Here is a 21,619-nt window from a genome sequence, read left to right on the forward strand (position 1 = left end):
CACCCAGGAAAAATGTTCTATGTTTGACCCCAAATTACTAGCCATATATAAGCAGTTTGTCACTTGTTGAGGGGAGACTCCTTGCCCATTGGCAGACACATTCCACAAGCTGTTGGTAGGTTCAGCACCCACCTATATTTTGTAACACAGTTCACTTCTGACCTGAGATACATTAAACATGCCAATAATATTGTTTTGGGCTATCTTTCCCATACCACAGATACCTCTGCCCAGTTGGACTTCGGTAGCATTGCAGTTGCACAAGCAACAGATGCCAATCTCCGCAACTTATTTAACAAACCAGACACGAGATTCCAATTGAACAGCGCGCACTACCTGGTGTGACCAAACAAATTTGGTGTGATGTTTTGAATACATGTGTCCAACCAGTCATCCCAGAGCTGTATTGCAGGACAATTTTTGACCTTCTTCACAACCTTCCACATTGAGGCATGTGCCCTACCATACACCTCATCATGGAACAGTTTGTTTTGCCTAACATTAAAAAAGATTCAGCCACCTGGGCCAAGACTTGCATTCTGTGTCAGCAGGCAGAAACTGGCTGTTATGCGCAGCTCCCTTTGAAAAATTCCTCATTCTAAAGGGGTAGTTCCAGCATGTCTACATTGACTCTGTAGGACCACTCCCTGAATTGCATAGTTACCATTATATTCTGTCATTGATAGATCACGTGATATGATTGGTGGGTGTAATGCCCGTTTCTGACGTATTAGCAGAGGCAGTAGCATAACTTTCATTGACAGTTGGATTGCCAAGTTCAGCTGTCTGGCCTCCTTAATGTTACACCAAGGTCAGTAGTTTGAATCCCTATTATTCAGTGGCTTATGCCACCTTTGCAGGTGCCACTGATTTCACGCAAGTGCCTACCACCGCCAGTCCAATGACCTCATGGAATGGTGGCAGTGGATGATGAAAGCTGCTGTCAAGTATCACTTAGAATCATGGGTAGTGGCCCTTCTGTGTGATCTCCTGGCATTCACATGGCACATAAAGATGATTTTGGTGTGTCACTTGCGAAATACTGCACGGTGAGCCCCTACTCTACCAGCTGGTTCGTTACACATGAAATGGTCTCCACAGTCCAGGACTTACCAGACTTAGTTGGACGTGTGTGCACACATATACAAAACATCCATGTGCCACACTGCTATTGTTACATGACACAATAAATTTTTATTCATAAAGACACTCCCAACCCCACTGTCTCCTATGCACTGATTAGTCAATTTCCACGTGTGTGTGATCTCCATGTTTTTCTACCTGACGAAATATCCATCACATTACGTGATACTGACCTCATGATTACTGCAACCTACAGGGACAGGTGGTTGGGTGCAAGCACTGTCACACACAATTTCATGTACACTACTCCTGTCCCACCAGAAGATGACTTGGAAGTATTTCAGAAACTTCAAGAAAGAACTAAAGGGCACAACATAAAGCATATGCATGACGTAATTGCTATAACAAGACACATGTATTTTATTTTATGACACCAACCAAAGACATAGATATAGTACACAGCAGAGAGATTAATTTAACATTTCACTTCAACACTTCCCCTAAATGTATATCTTGCTAAATGCAGAACTTAACACATTCCAATTAATGATCTTAAATATTTAAGCCGGACATGTGGCAATGGTTTGGTGAGAATATCTGCAGCTTGCTGATTGCCTGGTACATGCTCAATGGCTAGCTGGCCTTCTTGAATCTTGTCACAGATGTAGTGCATGCGACCATCAATATGCTTTGATCTCTTGTGAAATTCACGATTTTTAGCCAGTTTAATAGCACTTGCATTATCAACAAGAAGAACAGGAACACTCTCCAGTGGCAAAATTTCTTCATAGAGCCTAGACAGCCATATTCCTTCTCTTGCCCCTTTCACTGGCAGCCACATACTCTGACTCTGTTGTTGGCAGTGATATGCAATGTTGCTGCCTACTAGCCCAGGTAACTGATCCTCCACAAAATCTTGCAACCACTCCACTAACTGAGCATCGGGTTGCTGGATCACTGGCATAATCAGCATCAGTATACATCTCAAGTTTTTTGTTTGCATGGCTAGTATCATATTTTATACCCAATGACACTGAACCTTTTATATACTTTAGGATTCTTTTTACCATAGACCAGTGTTTTCTCGAGGATTATCTAAAAATTTTGACACATAGATCACTGCAAATGCTATATAGGGCCTTGTACCAACAACTAAATATATAAGACAGCGAACTGCTTCTCAATATGGAGCATTAGTTGGTTTATCACTGGTTAACTCATTTGGCTGCAGGTACTGCTCTATTGGAGTTGACACAGGATTGGCCTCGGTCATGTTGAACCGTCGAAGAATATCTTTAGCATAAGTTTCTTGATTAATCTCTACTGATCCATTATCATGACATACAATATTAATATTTAAGAAATATCCTATTGGCTCAACAGTAATTTTAAACTCTTCTTGAATTTCCTTCAGGAAAACTTCAATATCCTTCTTCTTACTTGCAGATATTAATCCATCATCAACATACAGAACTACCATCAACTTGTCATTGGAGTTTTCTCGATAGAACAAACACAGATCTGCCTTACTTTCCACAAGCCTAAGATTTATTAGGAAGTCCTTGAAGTATTGGTTCCAGCACCTTGGAGATTGTTTTAGTCCATATAAACTTTTTTGAAGCTTGAATACCCGATCAGTTCCATCACTAAATCCCTCAGGCTGCTCCATATATATCTCTTTTTTTAAGAAGCCATTCAAAAAAGCAGATTTTACATCAAACTGCGCCAACTGAAGTTGCTCACTAGCAGAAACACTCAAAACTGCTCTAATTGTGTCATATCTAGCAACAGGAGTGAACATTTCATTAGAGTCAATACCTTTTCGTTGACAAAATTTGTCAACTACTAGTCTTCCTTTATAGTGATCAATTTTACCATCAGCCTTACACTTAATTCCACAAACCCAATGGTTTGTAATGGGCTTATGGTCTGGAGGCAGAGGTTCCAAAGTCCACGTAGCATTTTCTTTCAGTGAAGTCATTTCTTCCTCCATTGCTCTTCTCCAGTGTTCATGGTCTACAGAATTAATAGCATCAGTACAATTCTTTGGCTCATTTATTTCAGCCAGCATAATTTTAATAAGGCACTCTGGTTTCTTCAGTTGTTGCCTATTCCTCAATTCTCTTTCACTAGAACTTTCTTTTGTAGGTTCCTTAAACACATTTACATCTTCATGATTCTTCAATTCTTCATTGTCTGTTTCACTTGGGAGTAACACCACTGTTCTACCAGTTTTCTCAGGTTCAAAAACAACATCCTTACTCCAAATAATCCGTTTTTCTGATTCAATCCACACTCAAAAGCCATCAATACCATCAGAATAACCATCAAAGATTCCTGGTTTTCCTTTTGGATCCCATTTCTGTCGCTGTTTCTTTGGAATATGAACAAAATACTCCACCCTAAAAATATAAAGTTTATTTAACTGTATCGTCTTTCCAGTGAATGCCTCATAAGGTGTTTTGCCATCCACACAACTTGTACCAGTTTGTGTAACACATAAACAGCTGTGTTTACTGCTTCTGCCACAAAAAATTAGGCAGGCCTTGAGCTAGCAACATGGTTTGAGCTAGTTCCACAACTGTTCTGTTAGTGTGCTCAGCACATCCATTCTGCTCTGGAGTATAAGGATTTGTGATGATGAGTTGTATGCCATTTAATTTCATCAAATCTTTAACTTCAGTATTATCGAATTCTAGTCCACCGTCACATTGAAATGCTTTTGGTAGTTGACCACAAAAATTCTTCACAATGCTCACCATTCCTGCAATCTTCTCTGCAGCCTCAGACTTTTGCTTGAGAAAATATATCATGTGTAATCTTGAAAAGTCACAAGTGAAGCAAAGAAAATATTCTGCTCCTCCCAGCAATTTACACTCCATAGGTCCACATAGATCAGCATGAATCACTTCTCCAGGTTGTGTGGCACGCTACTGTCATAACTGAAAACTGCTGCAATGCTGCTTCCCATAACACATGCCTCAAAAAATTCTTTGCCAAAGTCTTTAACTTCAACACCATGCTGCTTCAAGAATTGTTGGACATGATGCTTGTTTTGATGACCCAAGCATTCATGCCAAATTTGCAGGGAGTCCTTTGACGCAAGATTTATCTCAGGATCAAAAGGCTCAATTTGTGTTGTCACTTGAATCAACACCTTCAATAAGTTTGCTACTACATATGTCACATGCTTTTACAATGCCATTGTTTTGAAACTCACACTTGTCTTTCAATGAATAAAAGTCTAATCCCTTGTCCGTAGCAGACGATACAGAAAAGAGATGTCTTTGCCCTTCTGGAGTATACAAAACATTATCCATATGGCATAACTTCCATTTTCCATTGATGAAAGCTTCCAAATAAATAGTCCCTTTTTCTAGAGCATTCATAGTTGAATCATTGCCCATGCATATCTGCAGTGGCAATGCAAACTTAGTAAATGATGTATACCACTCAGTTTTCTTAGCCATGTCATTTGTCATTCCACGATCAGCAATCCATGAGTCCTCATCCAACTCTGCACTTATTACTTCACCAATGAAAGCCTGGTCAGGCAAATCACTTTTATTTTGGTTGTGGACGGTATTTTGTTTGTGTTTCACATTTGGACATATGTTTTTAATATGGCCAAATCCACCACAACCGAAACATTTGAGCTTCTTTTTGTTTGTAGACTTTTTGTATTTGTTTGACGAAGTAACGTTCCTCACAGTGGTGCTGTCTGCATTTTTAATGTTTGCTTTGGTAGCGAAAAGTGCAACTACCTCATCTCGTTTCTCCCTTCAACAAGCACAACGACTGTCATCAGAAGTTAACACATCCATTAAATGTTTTAGCATTTGTTGATCTTCAGATCTTGCCCACCATGACTGTTGCTGACTTTCATAACTGTCGGGAAGTGTGTTAAGCAGTCGCACCATTGATGATGGTTCATCAGGTTTCACATTCAAAGAATCAAGTTTTCAAAGCGAGATGGGTCACCATGTCATCACCTGAACTCATGTAAAAATTGAAGAATTCTGACTGAACAAATTGTGCAGCTTGCTTTGTTTTCTGTTCAAACACAGCATGTAGCTTGTCCCACATATCTCATTCACTCTCACATGCAACTAACAATGCCATGACTTTTGCTTCTACAATTCTAACAATAATCTGACTTGCTGCATGATTAGCTTTGTTCCATCTTTTCAGCACAGAATTAAACACATCTATTTGTGCTGATGTTGCATCCACTGGCAAAGCTGCCAGTTTTTCTACTTCGCCAATACACACTTCGTAAGCACCGTCTAATGCACATAAAAAATTTCATACTGCGAACTTCTAAATAGTCCAATTTTCAGTCCCACACAGCTTCTCTATACCATGAAAATCCATTGTTGTCCTGTAAAACAGTTCAGATTTACAACTGCAAAAATTCTACAAGAGAAATGTGCAGCAATTATTCACGTATATACAATACGACCTGCGCGTATAAAACAAAACACGGTAACGCATTTCTGGTGCCACGAAATGTAAAATTGCAATACCCAATTCCTTTGTTGAATCATGTACTGGGCCTATAACCTATTGCAGAAACTTCAAGAAAGAACTAAAGAGCACAACATAAAGCATATACACGACATAGTTGCTATAACAAGGCACACGTATTTTATTTTGTGACACCAACCAAAGACATAGATATAGTACACAGCAGAGAGATTAATATAAACATTTAACTTCAACAGGCAGGATTCACCTCCTGTTTTTCAGCAGATGGTACACTCACAGTCACTGCCCCAGCTTACAGCACCACAGGCCCCACAACGTCTTCTGTGGATGCAAGAATGCATAACAATGCTGCCAAATTGTTTCCCTTTTCAAATACCACTGCTGAGCCAGCAACAATTAAAGATACTGGAAAAAACTATGTACTTATCTGTTGCCTCTGCCAGCATCAACCCATTAGTTGCACTGCTGACATCATGCTTTGGGCATGCCCTGTGCCCTCCGGTGCACCTTGCTGACTACGATATGTCTTCTTCCATCGTATCCACTGTCACACAGCCACCCATGTCACTTCCAACAGATGGTGCCTGCCACAGCCTCTCCTGACATGCTCTGCACTAGGAGGGGAGAGGGGCTCTCTGTAGCGATGTAACATTTCTGACTTGAAAAAAGGAGGATCACTGCCCTGTAGGCAGTGGGAGTTAGAATGCACTGTATGCTTGTAATGATTTTGTCAGGTACGAATATTGTGCTTATCAATAAATATATGAAAATTATATCTCAGTGCTTTGTCACTATTGTGCTATCACACTACTGGTACCCCATTTCCCAAATACTGTTCAAAATATATATTGCTCTGTCCATCTGAACATCAATAGTATAGAAGAAAAAAGGAAGTCACTGGACATTGTAAGAGCTAAATGGAAATTGCGATGGAGTTAAATGTGTATCTTTTCGAGCTATTTACCAAAGCCAGACAAAAGTCATTTAGTGTCAGTGATAGAACTTTACATGATTGGGCAATGCAGTAGGCACTAAAGAATTGACATCTTCTCAAAGTTTGATTAGTCACTTCAAAATATTTTATAAAATATTGGCAAGAAAAAGAATGAAATTTATATTGAGAAACAGGTCAGAAAATTAAGTGATTCAAACAGAAATGATGTTGTTGTTGTTGTTGTGGTCTTCAGTCCTGAGACTAGTTTGATGCAGCTCTCCATGCTACTCTATCCTGTGCAAGCTTCTTCATCTCCCAGTACCTACTGCAGCCTACATACTTCTGAATCTGCTTAGTGTATTCATCTCTTGGTCTTCCTCTACGATTTTTACCCTCCACGCTGCCCTCCAATACTAAATTGGTGATCCCTCGATGTCTCAGAATATGTCCTACCAACCGATCCCTTCTTCTAGTTAAGTTGTGCCAAATACGCCTCTTCTCCCCAATTCTATTCAATACTTCATCTTTAGTTATGTGATCTACCCATCTAATCTTCAGCATTCTTCTGTAGCACCACATTTAGAAAGCTTCTATTCTCTTCTTGTCTAAACTATTTATCGTCCACGTTTCAGTTCCATACATGGCTACACTCCATACAAATACTTTCAGAAATGACTTCCTGTCATTTAAATCTGTACTCAATGTTAACAAATTTCTTTTCTTCAGAAACGCTTTCCTTGCCATTGCCAGTCTTCATTTTATATCCTCTCTACTTTGACCATCATCAGTTATTTTGCTCCCCAAATAGCAAAACTCCTTTACTACTTTAAGTGTCTCATTTCCTAATCTAATTCCCTCAGCATCACCCAATTTAATTTGACTACATTCCACTGTCCTTGTTTTGCTTTTGTTGATGTTCATCATATACCCTCTTTTCAAGACACTGTCCATACCATTCGGCTGCTCTTCCAAGTCCTTTGCTGTCTCTGACAGAATTACAATGTCATCGGCGAACCTCAACATTTTTATTTCTTCTCCATGGATTTTAATACCTACTCCAAACTTTTCTTTCGTTTCGTTTATTGCTTGCTCAATATACAGATTGAATAACATCGGGGATAGGCAACAACCCTGTGTCACTCCCTTCCCAACCGCTGCTTCCCTTTCATACCCCTCGACTCTTATAACTGCCATCTGCTTTCTGTACAAATTGTAAATAGCCTTTTGCACCCTGTATTTTACCCCTGCCACATTCAGAATTTGAAAGAGAGTATTCCAATCAACATTGTCAAAAGCTTTCTCTAAGTCTACAAATGCTAGAAATGTAGGTTTGCCTTTCCTTAATCTTTCTGCTAAGATAAGTCATAGGGTCAGTATTGCCTCACGTGTTCCAATATTTCCATGGAATCCAAACTGATCTTCCCTGAGGTCAGCTTCTACCAGTTTTTCCATTCATCTGTAAAGAATTCACATTAGTATTTTAAATTAATTAGTATTCACTTATTAAACTGATAGTTTGGTAATTTTCACATCTGTCAACACCTGCTTTCTTTGGGATTGAAATTATTATATTCTTCTTGAAATCTGAGGGAATTTCGCCTGTCTCATACATCATGCTCACCAGATGGTAGAGTTTTATCAGGACTGGCTCTCCCAAGGCTGTCAGTAGTTCTAATGGAATGTTGTCTACTCCGGGGGCCTTGTTTCGACTCAGGTCTTTCAGTGCTCTGTCAAACTCTTTACGCAGTATCATATCACCCATTTCATCTTCATCTACATCCTCTTCCATTTCCATAATATTGTCCTCAAGTACATCGCCCTTGTTTAGACTCTCTATATGCTCCTTCCACCTTTCTGCTTCCCTTCTTTGCTTAGAACTGGGTTTCCATCAAAGCTCTTGATATTCATGCAAGTGGTTCTCCTTTCTCCAAAGGTCTCTTTAATTTTCCTGTAAGCAGTATCTATCTTACCCCTAGTGAGATAAGCCTCTACATCCTTACATTTGTCCTCTAGCCATCCCTGCTTAGCCATTTTGCACTTCCTGTCGATCTCACTTTTGAGACGTTTGTATTCCTTTTTGCCTGCTTCATTTACTGCATTTTTATATTTTCTCCTTTCATCAATTAAATTCAATATTTCTTCTGTTACCCAAGGGTTTCTACTACCCCTCGTCTTTTTACCTACTTGATCCTGTGCTGCCTTCACTATTGCATCCCTCAGAGCTACCCATTCTTCTACTGTATTTCTTTCCCCATTTCTGTCAATTGTTCCCTTATGCTCTCCCTGAAACTCTGTACAACCACTGGTTCTTTCAGTTTATCCAGGTCCCATCTCCTTAAATTCCCACCTTTTTGCAGTTTCTTCAGTTTTAACCTACAGTTCATAACCAATACATTGTGGTCAGAGTCCACATCTGCCCCTGGAAATGTGTTACAATTTAAAATCTGGTTCCTAAATCTCTGTCTTACCATTATATAATCTATCTGAAACCTTCTAGTATCTCCAGGGTTCTTCCATGTATACAACCTTCTTTTATGATTCTTGAACCAAGTGTTACCTATGATTTAGTTATGCTCTGAGCAAAATTCTACCAGGCAGCTTCCTCTTTCATTTCTTAGCCCCCATCCATATTCACCTACTATGTTTCCTTCTCTCCCTTTTCCTACTCTCAAATTTCAGTCACCCATGTCTATTAAATTTTCGTCTCCCTTCACTACCTGAATAATTTTTTTTATCTCATCATACATTTCATAAATTTCTTCATCATCTGCATAGATAGTGGACATATAAACTTTTACTACTGTAGTAGGCGTTGGCTTCATGTCTATCTTGGCCACAATAAAGCGTTCACTATGCTGTTTGTAGTAGCTTACCCGTACTCCTATTTTTTTATTCATTATTAAACCTACTCCTGCATTACCCCTATTTGATTTTGTATTTATAACCCTGTATTCACCTGACCAAATGTTTTGTTCCTCCTGCCACCAAACTTCACTAATTCCCACTATGTCTAACTTTAACCTATCCATTTCTGTTTTTAAATTTTCTAACCTACCTGCCCAATTAAGGGATCTGACATTCCACGCTTTGATCCGTAGAACACCAATTTTCCTTCTCCTGATAACGACGCCCTCTTGAATAGTCCCCGCCCGGAGATCCAAATGGGGGACTATTTTACCTTCAGAATATTTTACCCAAGAGGACACCATCGTCATTTAATCATACAGTAAAGCTGCATGCCCTCAAGAAAAATTACGGCTGTAGTTTCCCCTTGCTTTCAGTCGTTCGCAGTACCAGAATGGCAAGGCCATTTTGGTTAGTGTTACAAGGCCAGATCAGTCAATCATCCAGACTGTTGCCCCTGCAACTACTGAAAAGGCTGCTGCCCCTCTTCAGGAACCACACGTTTGTCTGGCCTCTCAACAGGTACCCCTCCGTTGTGGTTGCACCTACGGCACGGCTATCTGTACCATCGAGGCACGCAAGCCTCCCCACCAGTGGCAAGGTCTATGGTTAATGGAGGGAGGAATGAAATGATAGAAGTTTTTATTATGATTGCAAATCATAAGGTTACTAGTTTTAGTGACTCTTACATTCACAATGCAGATCAGTCTGGTTTCCAAAAAGAAAAGTTTGTTAAAAGAACACTGTCATTCTAAGGGGAAAACCATACAGAGGCAACTATGCAGTCCATTACTGCAATCACACACTCATACACTAAAATGCCCATAATGAGTCTGGATGGTTTCTTGCTGCCTAAACTAAGTGCATGTCTTCAAGAATCAACCACATATTTTGGACTTCATGTCAAAAGAACAATATTCTTAGCAGACAATCTTATGGTAGACACACCAAAGTCGGGGAAAAATGGGAAATGAAAATGTTACTATTTTCATGCATCATGCTTTTCTTCCATTCCACAGGAACAAATCTCTTTTCCTTTTAGATTCATGACCAGGTCATAAAAGTTCTGATTCATTAAAAGCTGTATTTTGTGCTCAGTATGACAAAGAAGTAGAGATACTTCAGATTCCAACTGGCATGACGAACGTAATTCAACAATTAGACAGAGAATCTTTTTGGTAGTGGAAAACATTTTACATAAAACTAACAGAGAAAATAACTGTGTGCAGATCACTGCAGTTTCAAGTCTACCATTGTGACAATATTCCCAAGTTGCAATCGGTAGTGCATTGTCAGTTTTCCTCTTCATGGTTTCAAAACTTGGTTAACTTTGTATGGCACTTTTCAAAATCTATTGATATTAGACCTCATTCATTTCTTAACACTGGCCCAGTTTCATCTAAGGACATCTAATAATGTCTGTGACTAGCAGCACTGTCATATTTTGTCTTTACTTGTATGTTCTTGGTGTACAAAAAATGTTTGTTTGGAACATTGCATCAATATTTTGCATTTTTGTGGCAGTAACAAGAATTAAAATGAATTTTTATGTATTCCAAGCCATGATATTTATTTGAATCTATTCCATGGCATTTGGAAGGCATGCTATAGATAACATATCAGTTGTACTTGTCAATGAATGTTTAATTATCTTATGAGCACTTTCACATGGTGAATCTGCTCTCTCACTGCTGTGGCAAGAGAGTTACACATAGCTAACACCACCATGTCTTTACATGGCATTGGCATAACATAGCAAGAGAGGTCATGGCTATACTACTCAGTTATGAGTGCAGAAAACATGTAACAGATTTCTTAAAAAATTTTACAGACTTCCAGGTCATGTCAGCAGATAAAATACTGCATATGGACTTTTTCAACATTAGCTTGCAATGGTGAAAAAATCAACACAGGCTTTGACATGACAACTCTGGCCATCCCCTTGTAATTTATGCAGACCACTATGAGTGTGTCACAAGCTATAGGTTGCTTAATGCTGTGTTGACAGTGTTATATTTAATAAATGAAGTCCACACCTCAAACTGTGAGCACCCACTGTGTGTCACCCACTGCAACTTATTTGCAGTTTGGTAGCTGCCCTCTCTAAGCATAAAAACAGTCTCTCCTATAATGATGCATATGCTGAAGGGTGCTATGTCAAATGAAGTGAACATCTTCAATGTAGTATTTAGTTTCACTTTGGTATGCACACTAGATCCAGGTGCATGTGAATAGTAGTGTTCATGAGAAGAGAAGTAATAGTTTCCTTTTTTTTTGGACAGCTGAAGGTAATAGATTGTCCTATGTAATACTACTACAATATAGTTGTGTCAGTTCCAATAAACAGGCTGTGAGAACATTTCTGTGCCCTGTTATTTCATTCTGCAGACCTAATCCCATGTGTGCCACTGCATGGTACAAATTGAGCTCAAATATTACAAGATAGGAGGAATGTATTTCCCACAGTAAAAATTGTCACCTGTTTTTCAGTAGATTTATTAGATCCATTTACATAATATTTTTCAAAGAATAAACTTTAATTTTTGTACAAAATTTATAGTAAACACCAAAATATTATTTCAGTAGAAATGTGAATACTTAACTTTTGAAAAAGTAAGATGTGCATTTACATTGATACTTAAAATGTATTTTTAGGTTGTATTTTGTTCTTCTGTTTTCTTTCAGGAGAGATAAGATGCAATGCTCGTTGTGTAGCAAGCACGGCACATGTTGCCACCTGGAATAATAATGAAATAAACATTTTTTCATGTACTGTATAACTTAAGTAATTTTACATTAAAGAATGAAAGCCTGAAAAATTATTGATGTTTTTTCACTCATGAAGATGAATAATAGAGTAATGTAATTGGTAATGAGAAATCACTACAGACTGAGTGAATATGAAGACTTAAAATTCTGAGCGGTTCTAGGCACTACAGTCTGGAACCGCGCGACCGCTACGGTCGCAGGTTCGAATCCTGCCTTGGGCATGGATGTCTGTGATGTCCTTAGGTTAGTTAGGTTTAAGTAGTTTTAAGTTGTAGGGGACTGAAGACCACAGCAGTTAAGTCCCATAGTGCTCAGAGCCATTTTGAACTTAAAATTCAGGAAGTATTTAGCTGTTATAAAGCCCTCTTCTACTGTATCCTGGTGACATGAAATGTAACTATCACATCAGTATTCTCAAGATGCTTGCTGAAATAACATTTTCCTCAGTCCTAATGGTGATTCAAATATTAGAGTGCTTTGCTAATCATATTCTTGCTAGAGATGATACACCCTTGGCTTTCTGCAACCTATGAGCTGATATATCTAGACAGTTTCATAGTAACACACATTTAAATTTGGACTCCAACCACTTTGCAGTGTGGAATTTTCCATGTACGAAAAGCATTTTTAATAGAGGAAAAGAAAAATTAAAGAGAAAAATAAGTTCTGGTTGGCACTACTTGGAGCTCTGGATCTTTGCTCTGATACCTGCCCCTCCCCTCCTCCCCCCCCCCCCCCACCCCCCACTCCCCTCACCCGCACTCCCACCCCACCCAACCCCCATCACCAAGGGACAGTTTACATCTATTCTCAGATTCACAATGTAATAGGAAATGAAACCATTTACTGAAGAACAGAATACCTTCACTCATGATTCATACACAAAAAAGAACGAAAACAAATCTGTGACCAATCATGCTGCCCGGCTTTCTATACATTCAATATCCTCTGTTATTCCTATCTGGTACAGGTACCACACATTTGGTCAATATTCTAGAATGGATAGCACAAGAGTCTAGTAAATAATGTCCTTTGTAGATTGACTGCATTTCCCTAGTATTGTACAATGAACTGATGGCTGCCACCTGCTTTATGTTAAACTGAGCCTATGTGATTTTTCCATTTCATATCCCAACAAATTGTTACACCCAAGTATTTGTATGGTTTCACTGACTAATTGCGACTCATTGATAAGCCTTAAAATGCTACTTTTTTTCATTTTGTGAAGGGCTCAATTTTACATTTCTGAACAGTTAAAGCAGGTAGCCAATCTCTGCACTACTTTGAAATCTTGTCAAGATCTAATTGAATATTTGTTTAGTGTTTTCAGACATTACTTCACTACAGATAATCTCATCATCTGTGAACAGTCTAATGTTGCTATTAATATGTCCTGGAGGCACACTTTAACTACTTCTACATCTGCTGATGACTTTCCACCCAAGATAAGATACCCCCTACCAAGATATCCTCAATCCTATCACAAACTTCACTTTATCCATTATTAATGTACGTGTGGAACTGTGCCCAATGCTCTTTGGGTATCATGAAATACAGCATCTGCCTGACTGCTGTGATCCATGGGTTTCAGGATGTCATGTGAGAAAAGCACAAGTGCTGTTTCACATGATCAGTGCTTCAGAACACATGCTGATTGGCAAGGAGGAGGTCATTCTTTTTGAGGTATCTCATATTTTTTAAATTCAGAATATGTTCCAAGATTCTACAATAGATGGATATCAAGGATATTGGATGGTAGTTTTGTGGATCACATGTGCTACCCTTTGTACTTTGATGAAGAAACATCTAGATAAATCCACATATGGCGCAAAATCAGGTAGTCTTAATGCCAACATCATCTGACAATAGTGCATGTGTAAGTTGTGCTACCACTATACAAATCAATACAAGGTGCAAAATCAGGTGATTTTAATGGCAACATTTTCTGACAGTGGTACTTGTGTAAGTTCTGCTACAGCTACATCCTCCAACTGGTTACATGATCTGTGCCTATAGGTTGGGTAGTAATGGTACAGCAGGTGAACTGGTTGAAGGTGCATTACTTAATAAACCTATCTGTTGTAATTTCCTTAACACCTACTGTTCTTACATCACACCTTCCTCAACCAACACTTTCAGGATAAAAACTAGATCTGAAGTGTCAATGAAGTGCAGCAGAGGTGCTATTATGCTCTTGGTAAATTGATACTTACAGGTATGACATGTCCCTCTTCCACTGACCATGACTACACCATAAAACATAAGTGTGTTGGTGAGCTAAAATAATTTGTTATGTGTGCAAGACCCAGAATTTCACTGGCAGAGATGGCCCTAGCCTATGCATTTCTGGGGTGCAACAAAAGATTGGCCACACTTCAAGAACATTTGAAGGCACTGTTGCCATGGTCAGCCATCTGCAGGCTGCTGCCTTGGGGTATAGCATTGGTGGAGAAACTGGCATATTAATGGGACATCTCAGATGTCATTTGTTTCACCCACAGGTTTTTTTGCCAAAGCACTTCCAGTGTACCTGGTATGAGGGAACTGTGCTCATCACAGAGTGAGTGGGAGGTTGTAACATGTTTGCGTGACTCAAAATATGGGCACTGTCTGTCTGGCCATGTCCATTCTCTCCGTGAGTGGACAAGTGGCTGCTCCTTCATAAGGGTAGCAGGAACACAGGGGAAGGGATTTGCTAGTTATCAGCAGCTCCAGTGTTGGGTGCATTATGGGATACCTCTGGGAAATATCATCTAGGGCTGGCAAAAAGTTCAGTGGGCACCCAGTATGCCTTCTGTGAAACCTCATCTGAGATGTGGAGAAAGCCCTGCCTGCAACAACAGCGAGTGCGGGGTGAAGTTGTCTTCTAGTTGTGGCTCATGTTGGGTCCAATGACGCCTCTTGCTTGGGTTCTGAAGCCATCCTCAGTTTGTACATAAGACTGGTGGACATAGTGAAGAATGCTGACCCTGCTTTGGCATGCAAGCAGAGTTCACAGTTTGCAGTATTATAAGAGGGTCACTCCGAAAGAAATGCACACTATTTTTTTTTAAATCCATCTTTTATTCTACATGTTTGAAAGTTTTACAGTGTGTAGATACATCCTTTAGGAACAATATTTTCATTTCTCCACATAATTTCTATCCCTCTTAACTGCCGTATGCCATCTTGGAACTAGTGCCTGTATACCCGCACAGTAAAATTCTCGACCAACCTGTTGGAGCTACTGTTTGGCAGCGTGCACAAGGGAGTCATCATCTTCAAACTTTGTTCCACAAAGATAATCTTTCATTACATGTAAGCTTTCAGTTTCCCAAAGAGATGATAGTCACATGGAGCCAGGTCAGGACTGTAAGGCGGGTGTTTCAGTGCTGTCCATCCGAGTTTTGTGATCGCTTCCATTGGTTTTTTGACTGACATGTGGCTGTACTTTGTTGTGCAACAGCAAAACAGCCTGCTTTTGCCAATGTGGTTGAACATGACTCAGTTGAACTTGAAGTTTCTTCAGAGTCATCACATATGCATCAGAATTTATGGTGGTTCCACTTGGCATGATGTCTACAAGCAAGAGTCCTTCGTAATCGAAAAACACCATAGCCATAACTTTTCTGACAGAAGTTGTGGTTTTGAATTTTTTTTTCTTGGGTGAATTTGCATGATGCCACTCCATTGATTGCCTCTTCGTCTCCGGTGAAAAATGATGGAGCCATGTTTCATCACCTGTCACAATTCTTCCAAGAAATTCATCTCCACCATTCTCGTACTGTTCCAAAAGTTTGCTGTATACCGTTTTTATTGTTTCTTTGTGAGCCACTGTCAACATCCTGGGAACCCACCTGACACATACCTTTTTTATTGCGAAGACTTTCAGTGTTCTGCAAACACTTCCTTTCCCTATGCCAACGTAGCATGACAATTCATTCAATGTGTCTGTCAGCAGTCACCAATTCATTAACTCTCTGCACATTGTCTGGACGTGTGCAGTATGAGGCCTGCCACTGTGAGGACAATCCTCAATATTGTCATGCCCTCTTTCATCACGTAACCTGCTTGCCCACTGACTGTATTGGGATCGACAGCAGCATCTCCATACACCTTTTTCAACCTCTTGTGGATGTTTCCCATTGTCTCGTTTTCACAGTACAGGAAAAAAGCACATTGCTTCTGATGAATGTCAAGTGTAGCAGCCATCTTGAAGACATGCTGTGATGGCGCCACTCACAGGAACAGATTGAACTAAGTTTGAAAACAAGCGGGAAGGATGTATCTACACACTGTAAAACTTTCGCACATGCAGAATGAAAATTGTATTTATAGAAAAATAGTGTGCATTTCTTTTGGAGTGACTCTCGTACTATAACTGCCAGATCCTTTGATGTGGAGCCAAGTGAAGTCTCTCAATCAGAGGGTCTGAAGACTGTGTGAAGGTCTTGGCAGTAAATTTCTGCACCTGTGTTATAGAGCTGGGAATTGCAGGACTCTTCTTGATAGACTGGGGGTGCACTACACAGAGGAAGCAACTGCTCATGTGGCAGTGTATTTGTGGAGAACAGTGGATTTTTTGGCTAGGCAAAATACTGAGGCCTGATGACTGCTCATCAGTCAATACCTGTCAGAGAGTGAAATCAGATTCTGTACAAGGTAAAGACACTTCAGATGTCTAAACTGTAACAGTAAATCACCAAAGCTTTCATAACAGAGTTCCTGAATTTACCACACTCTAGGAACAGTCACATGGAACCAAGAGCTGGAGAAAATCCAAAGTAGAAAGCTCTGAAATATTTAGTAATATGGAACACATATTGTAAAGACAGATTATACATCATGGGAGGGTAGTGATCATTGCATGGACTAAAATATTTTGTTGGTTGAAACTGAGTCTGGCTGTGAAGTTATTACACAACAAGTAACCAGCCTAAGTGAACTCAAGACCATCATCATATGTCCTTACCAACCACCTCATTCAACTGTACCAGTTGTAGAATCATTCAGAGAAAATCTATGCTAAAAACGGAAGTACCCTGATCATAGAATACTGGTTGGAGGCAACTTTAACCTTCCGAGGATAGACTGGGATATGTGTAGGTCCATTAGAAGTTATAAGGTAAGTCAGTCTTGTGAAGCAGTCCTGAAAATACTTTCCAAAAACTGCATTGAGCAGAAAGTTTGGCAACCAACATGCAATGGAAATATTTTAGATCTTGTAGCTACCAATAGGTCTGACCTTATTGACAGTGTCAATATAGAGACTAGGATTAGTAATAGTGATGTCATCATAATGATAATGGTTACTGAAGTTCATAAATCCCTCAAGGAAGCTAGGAGAATGTTTATGTTGGAAAGAGCACATAATCAGTTGTTAGCATCCTACTAAGGCAATGACTGGAAATAATTCACTTACAATATGATAATAATATACAAATTAGGGGCAAAGTTTAAACTGATTGCAAATTGAACTCTGAAGAAATATATGCCAGGTAAGTGTATTAAGAGGGAAAAAGTTTAGTTTACAAACAAAATGCAGAAAATGCTGAGGCTGCAGAGATTGTTGTGCTCTCAGTTCAAAAAAGGATGCAGAAATGCCAACAGACAAAAGTTGGTAGAAATTCATTCGTCTATAAAAAGATTGATACATGCTTGTATGTTAGCAAAAGATCTTGCTAACATGAAAAATTCTGGTCCTACATAAAATCACTAAACAATTCAGTGGCTTCTATTCAGTCACTCATTAGCCGGTCCTCTGTAGCAATAGAAGGCAGCAAAAAGAAAGACGAAATTCTAAATTATCTGTTTATAGACTCATGCAAGCAGAAGCATCATACAGACATACCATTGTTTGACTGTCACAGAAATTCCTGTATGGATGATGTAGAAATAAGTGTATCTAGCATTCAGAAGAAACTGAAAGAGTTGAAAACAAATAACATGCCTGGTGTGTATAGAATTCCAATTTGGTTTCGTGGATACTACTCTTCAGGAGTGCCCCCTTACCTAGTTTTCAATTATCATGAATTTCTGACCAAGCACAAAATCTCAAGCAACTGGAAAAATCACAGGTGACTCCTATAAATAAGAAGGATAAAAGAATGGACCCCCAAACTTACAGACCAATATCCTTAACATCAGTTTGCTGCAGACTTCTTGAACATATCCGAAGTTTGAATACAATAAATTTGCTTGACGCACAGTAGCTTCTGTCCAGCTATCCAGATTTAGAAACTATTGCTCATGCAAAAATCAGCTTGTCCTTTTCTCATTTGACATCATGTGAACCACAGATGAAGAGTAACATGCACGTTCCATATTCCTAGATTTCCAAGTAGGATTTAACACAGTGCTCCACTGCAGTCTGTTAATGAATGATTGAGCTTATGGGATAGATTTCCAGACATGTGAGTGGCTCAAAGATCTCTTAAGGAGTACACTCAGAACATTGTCCTTGATGGCGAGTCTTCATCAGAGCAAGGATATCACCAGTGGTGTCCCAGGGAATTGTGATAGAACTGCTCTTGTTCTTCATATACAAAAATGATCTGACAGATAGGCTGAGCAGCAAGCCGCAACTGTTTGCTGGTGACACGGTGACACTATAGTGTCGGGGGGGGGGGGGGGGGGGGGGGGGGGAGTGTTGTTATTGAATGACTGTAGGAGCATACAGAATGTCTTAGACAGAATTTAAATTTGGTGTGATGATGAATGGTAGCTTGCTCTAAATGTTGAAAAATATAAGTTAATGCTGATGAGTAGGGAAAACAATCCAGCATCATGATTTAATTTCTAGGTGTGATTGTGCAAGGCAATATGAGATGGGAAAAGGATGTATGATTGGTAGTAGGGAAGGTGAATGTTTGACTTTGGTTTATTGGTAGAATTTTAGAAAATTCTGGCTCACCTATAAAGTGGACTGTGTATAAAATACTGGTGCAACCCATTCTTGAGTGTTTGTGACATTGAACCAATTAAGAGGCATGCTGTCAGATGTGTTACCATTAAGTTCAGCCAATGCACGAGGATTACAGAAATCCTACTAACTCAAATGGGAATCCTCAGAAGGAAGACAACCTTTCCTTTGTGAAACACTGCTGATAAAATTTAGATAACCAACATTTGCAGCTGACTGCAGCAGAATGACTGTATGTTGCCAGAGTACATTTTGTGTGAGTATGTGTGTGGATGTTGCTGTAACCAGGTTATACATTTATATTCTATATTACAGCAGTGGATAAATTTAAGAATTCCACAGAAAACTACTGTGTGTGAGTGTGTAAGGTGGAAAACTTATTTTCTTTCTGCATCTGGGCTTCCTTTATCAAATAATAGGGCTGGGTGAAATAGAATTGTATAAAAGGTAGCAAGAACATTTTATTTTCACTCAGGATTATAGCTGAATGTCATGTTAACCCTTGAGTAAGTCCACTTGCTTCAACTCTTTCCTTTCTCTTCTGCCACATATGGGAAACTATGAGTTAAACCAACCATTACCTACCCTTAAAGAGAAGTAGGAGGCCCTTTAAAAGGGCAAAAGGGCAAATGCTGGGACAGTTCCTTTGAAAGGGCACGGCCGACTCCCTTCCCTAATCTGATGAGACCAATGACCTCGCTGTTTGGTCTCTTCCCCCAAACAATCCAATCCAATCCAATCCCTTTAAAAGTTCTTTGCTAAACATAATTTCTTCAGGAATTGATGACCCATAAATGAGAGGTGGATAGTGCAAATTACTTTTCCTTCTTTTATTACAGTGAGGTGACAAAAGTCATGGGATACCTCCTACTACTGTGATGAACCTCCTTTTGCCCAGAGTAGTGCAGCAACTTGACATGACATGAACTCAATAACTTGTGGAAATATTGAGCGAGGCTGCAAATATAGACATCCATAATTATGAAAATGGTGCTGATGCATGATTTTATGCACTAAGTGACCTCTTGATTATGTCTGATGAATGTTTGATGGGATTCATGTTGGGCAATATAGGTAGACAAATCATCTGCTTGAATGGTAAAGAATTTTCTTCAAACTAATCATGAACAATTGTGGCCCGGTGACCTGGCACAGTGTCATCCATAAAAGTTGCATCACTGTTTGGGATATGAAGTCCATGAATGAATGCAAATGGTCAATGATCAGTTCAGCTGGACCAGAGGACCCAGTCATTTCCTTGTACACACTGCACACATCATTATGAAGCCACCAACAGCTTGCACAGTGCCTTGTTGATAACTTGGGTCTATGGTTGTGTGGGGCCTGCACCACACTCAAATCCTACCTCCACCTCTTACCAGCTGAAATCAGGACTCATCTGACTATTCCACAGTTTTCCAGTCATTTAGGGCCCAACTGATACAGTAACGAACCCAGCAGGGGTGTTGCAGGTCATTTTGTTCTGTTAGCAAAAGACTCACATCAGTCACCTTCTGCCATAGTCCATCAACACCAAATTCCACAGCACTATCCTAATGAGTAGGTTCATCATATGTCCCATATTGATTTCTGTAGTTACTTCATGCAGTGTTGCTTGTCTGGTAGCACTGACAACTTTACACTGTTCTTGGTCATTAAGTGAAGGCTGCCAGCCACTGCATTGTCCATGATAACAGTATTGCCTGAAATGTGGTATTCTCGGCACACTATTGATGTTATGCAGCTTGGAAAATTGAATTATTTAATAATTTTTGGAATAGAATGCCCCTTGCATCTAACTCCAACTATCATTCTGCATTCAAAGTCTGTCAATTTCTGTCGTGCAGTCATAATCGCATTTGAAACTTTTTCACATGAATCATCTGATTACAGTTTACAGCTCCACCAATGAACTGTCCTTTTACGCCTTGTGTGCATGGTACTATTGCCATCTGTGTATGCACATTTCACTATCCCATGACTTTTGTCACCTCAGTGTATATTTATGAATGTTACTATTGCTTTCAGACATTGATTAAATGTTGACAAGACACTTTTTACGAGAGTAAATAAATAGTGAGGCTTAAATAACTGTTTACAAGAAGTACTAGAGGAAACACCACATATTGTCCTTATTTCATGCTTCTGTGCAACAATGACACTTTTCCCTCAGTGACAAATTACCACAGTATATGGTGCCAAAAGAGATTAGTGAATAAAAATTGGAGAAGTTTGTCAATTTTTTTCATCTCCAAAATCTGATTACCTGTAACATAAAAGTTGCAGAGTTTAGACATTAAGATGATCTGTAAGTTGTGAATTCCAGTTCAAGTTCTTATCAGTATAAGTAGTTAAGAATTTAGAATATTCTGTTTCATTCATTGATTTATCATTATGTATCATTGTTTAATAGTGTGGTTATGCCTTGAGTAGTACTGAATTTCAGGTATAGAGTATTGTCTAAATTCAGTGATGGTCCATTTGCAGAAAATCATTTAAGTTTCAAGAAAATGTTATTTGTACTTTCAACTGTTGAAGTT

At 39.3% G+C, this 21,619-nt stretch overlaps 1 protein-coding gene across 1 annotated transcript in view; it reads right to left on the reverse strand.

Annotated features, from left to right (window-relative positions):
- Positions 1–11,909: 11,909 nt before the first annotated feature.
- Positions 11,910–21,619, reverse strand: part of LOC126412579 (calcium/calmodulin-dependent protein kinase type IV-like) — a 586,558-nt gene continuing 576,848 nt past the window's right edge. Inside the window, exon 10 of the mRNA XM_050082230.1 lies at positions 11,910–12,146. Within this exon, the coding sequence (XP_049938187.1) occupies positions 12,048–12,146 (99 nt within the window). The 3' untranslated portion in view covers positions 11,910–12,047. The remainder of the gene's footprint in view (positions 12,147–21,619) is intronic.

The sequence above is a fragment of the Schistocerca serialis genome, chromosome 7 (genome assembly GCF_023864345.2).
Source record: "Schistocerca serialis cubense isolate TAMUIC-IGC-003099 chromosome 7, iqSchSeri2.2, whole genome shotgun sequence".
NCBI lineage: Eukaryota > Metazoa > Arthropoda > Insecta > Orthoptera > Acrididae > Schistocerca > Schistocerca serialis.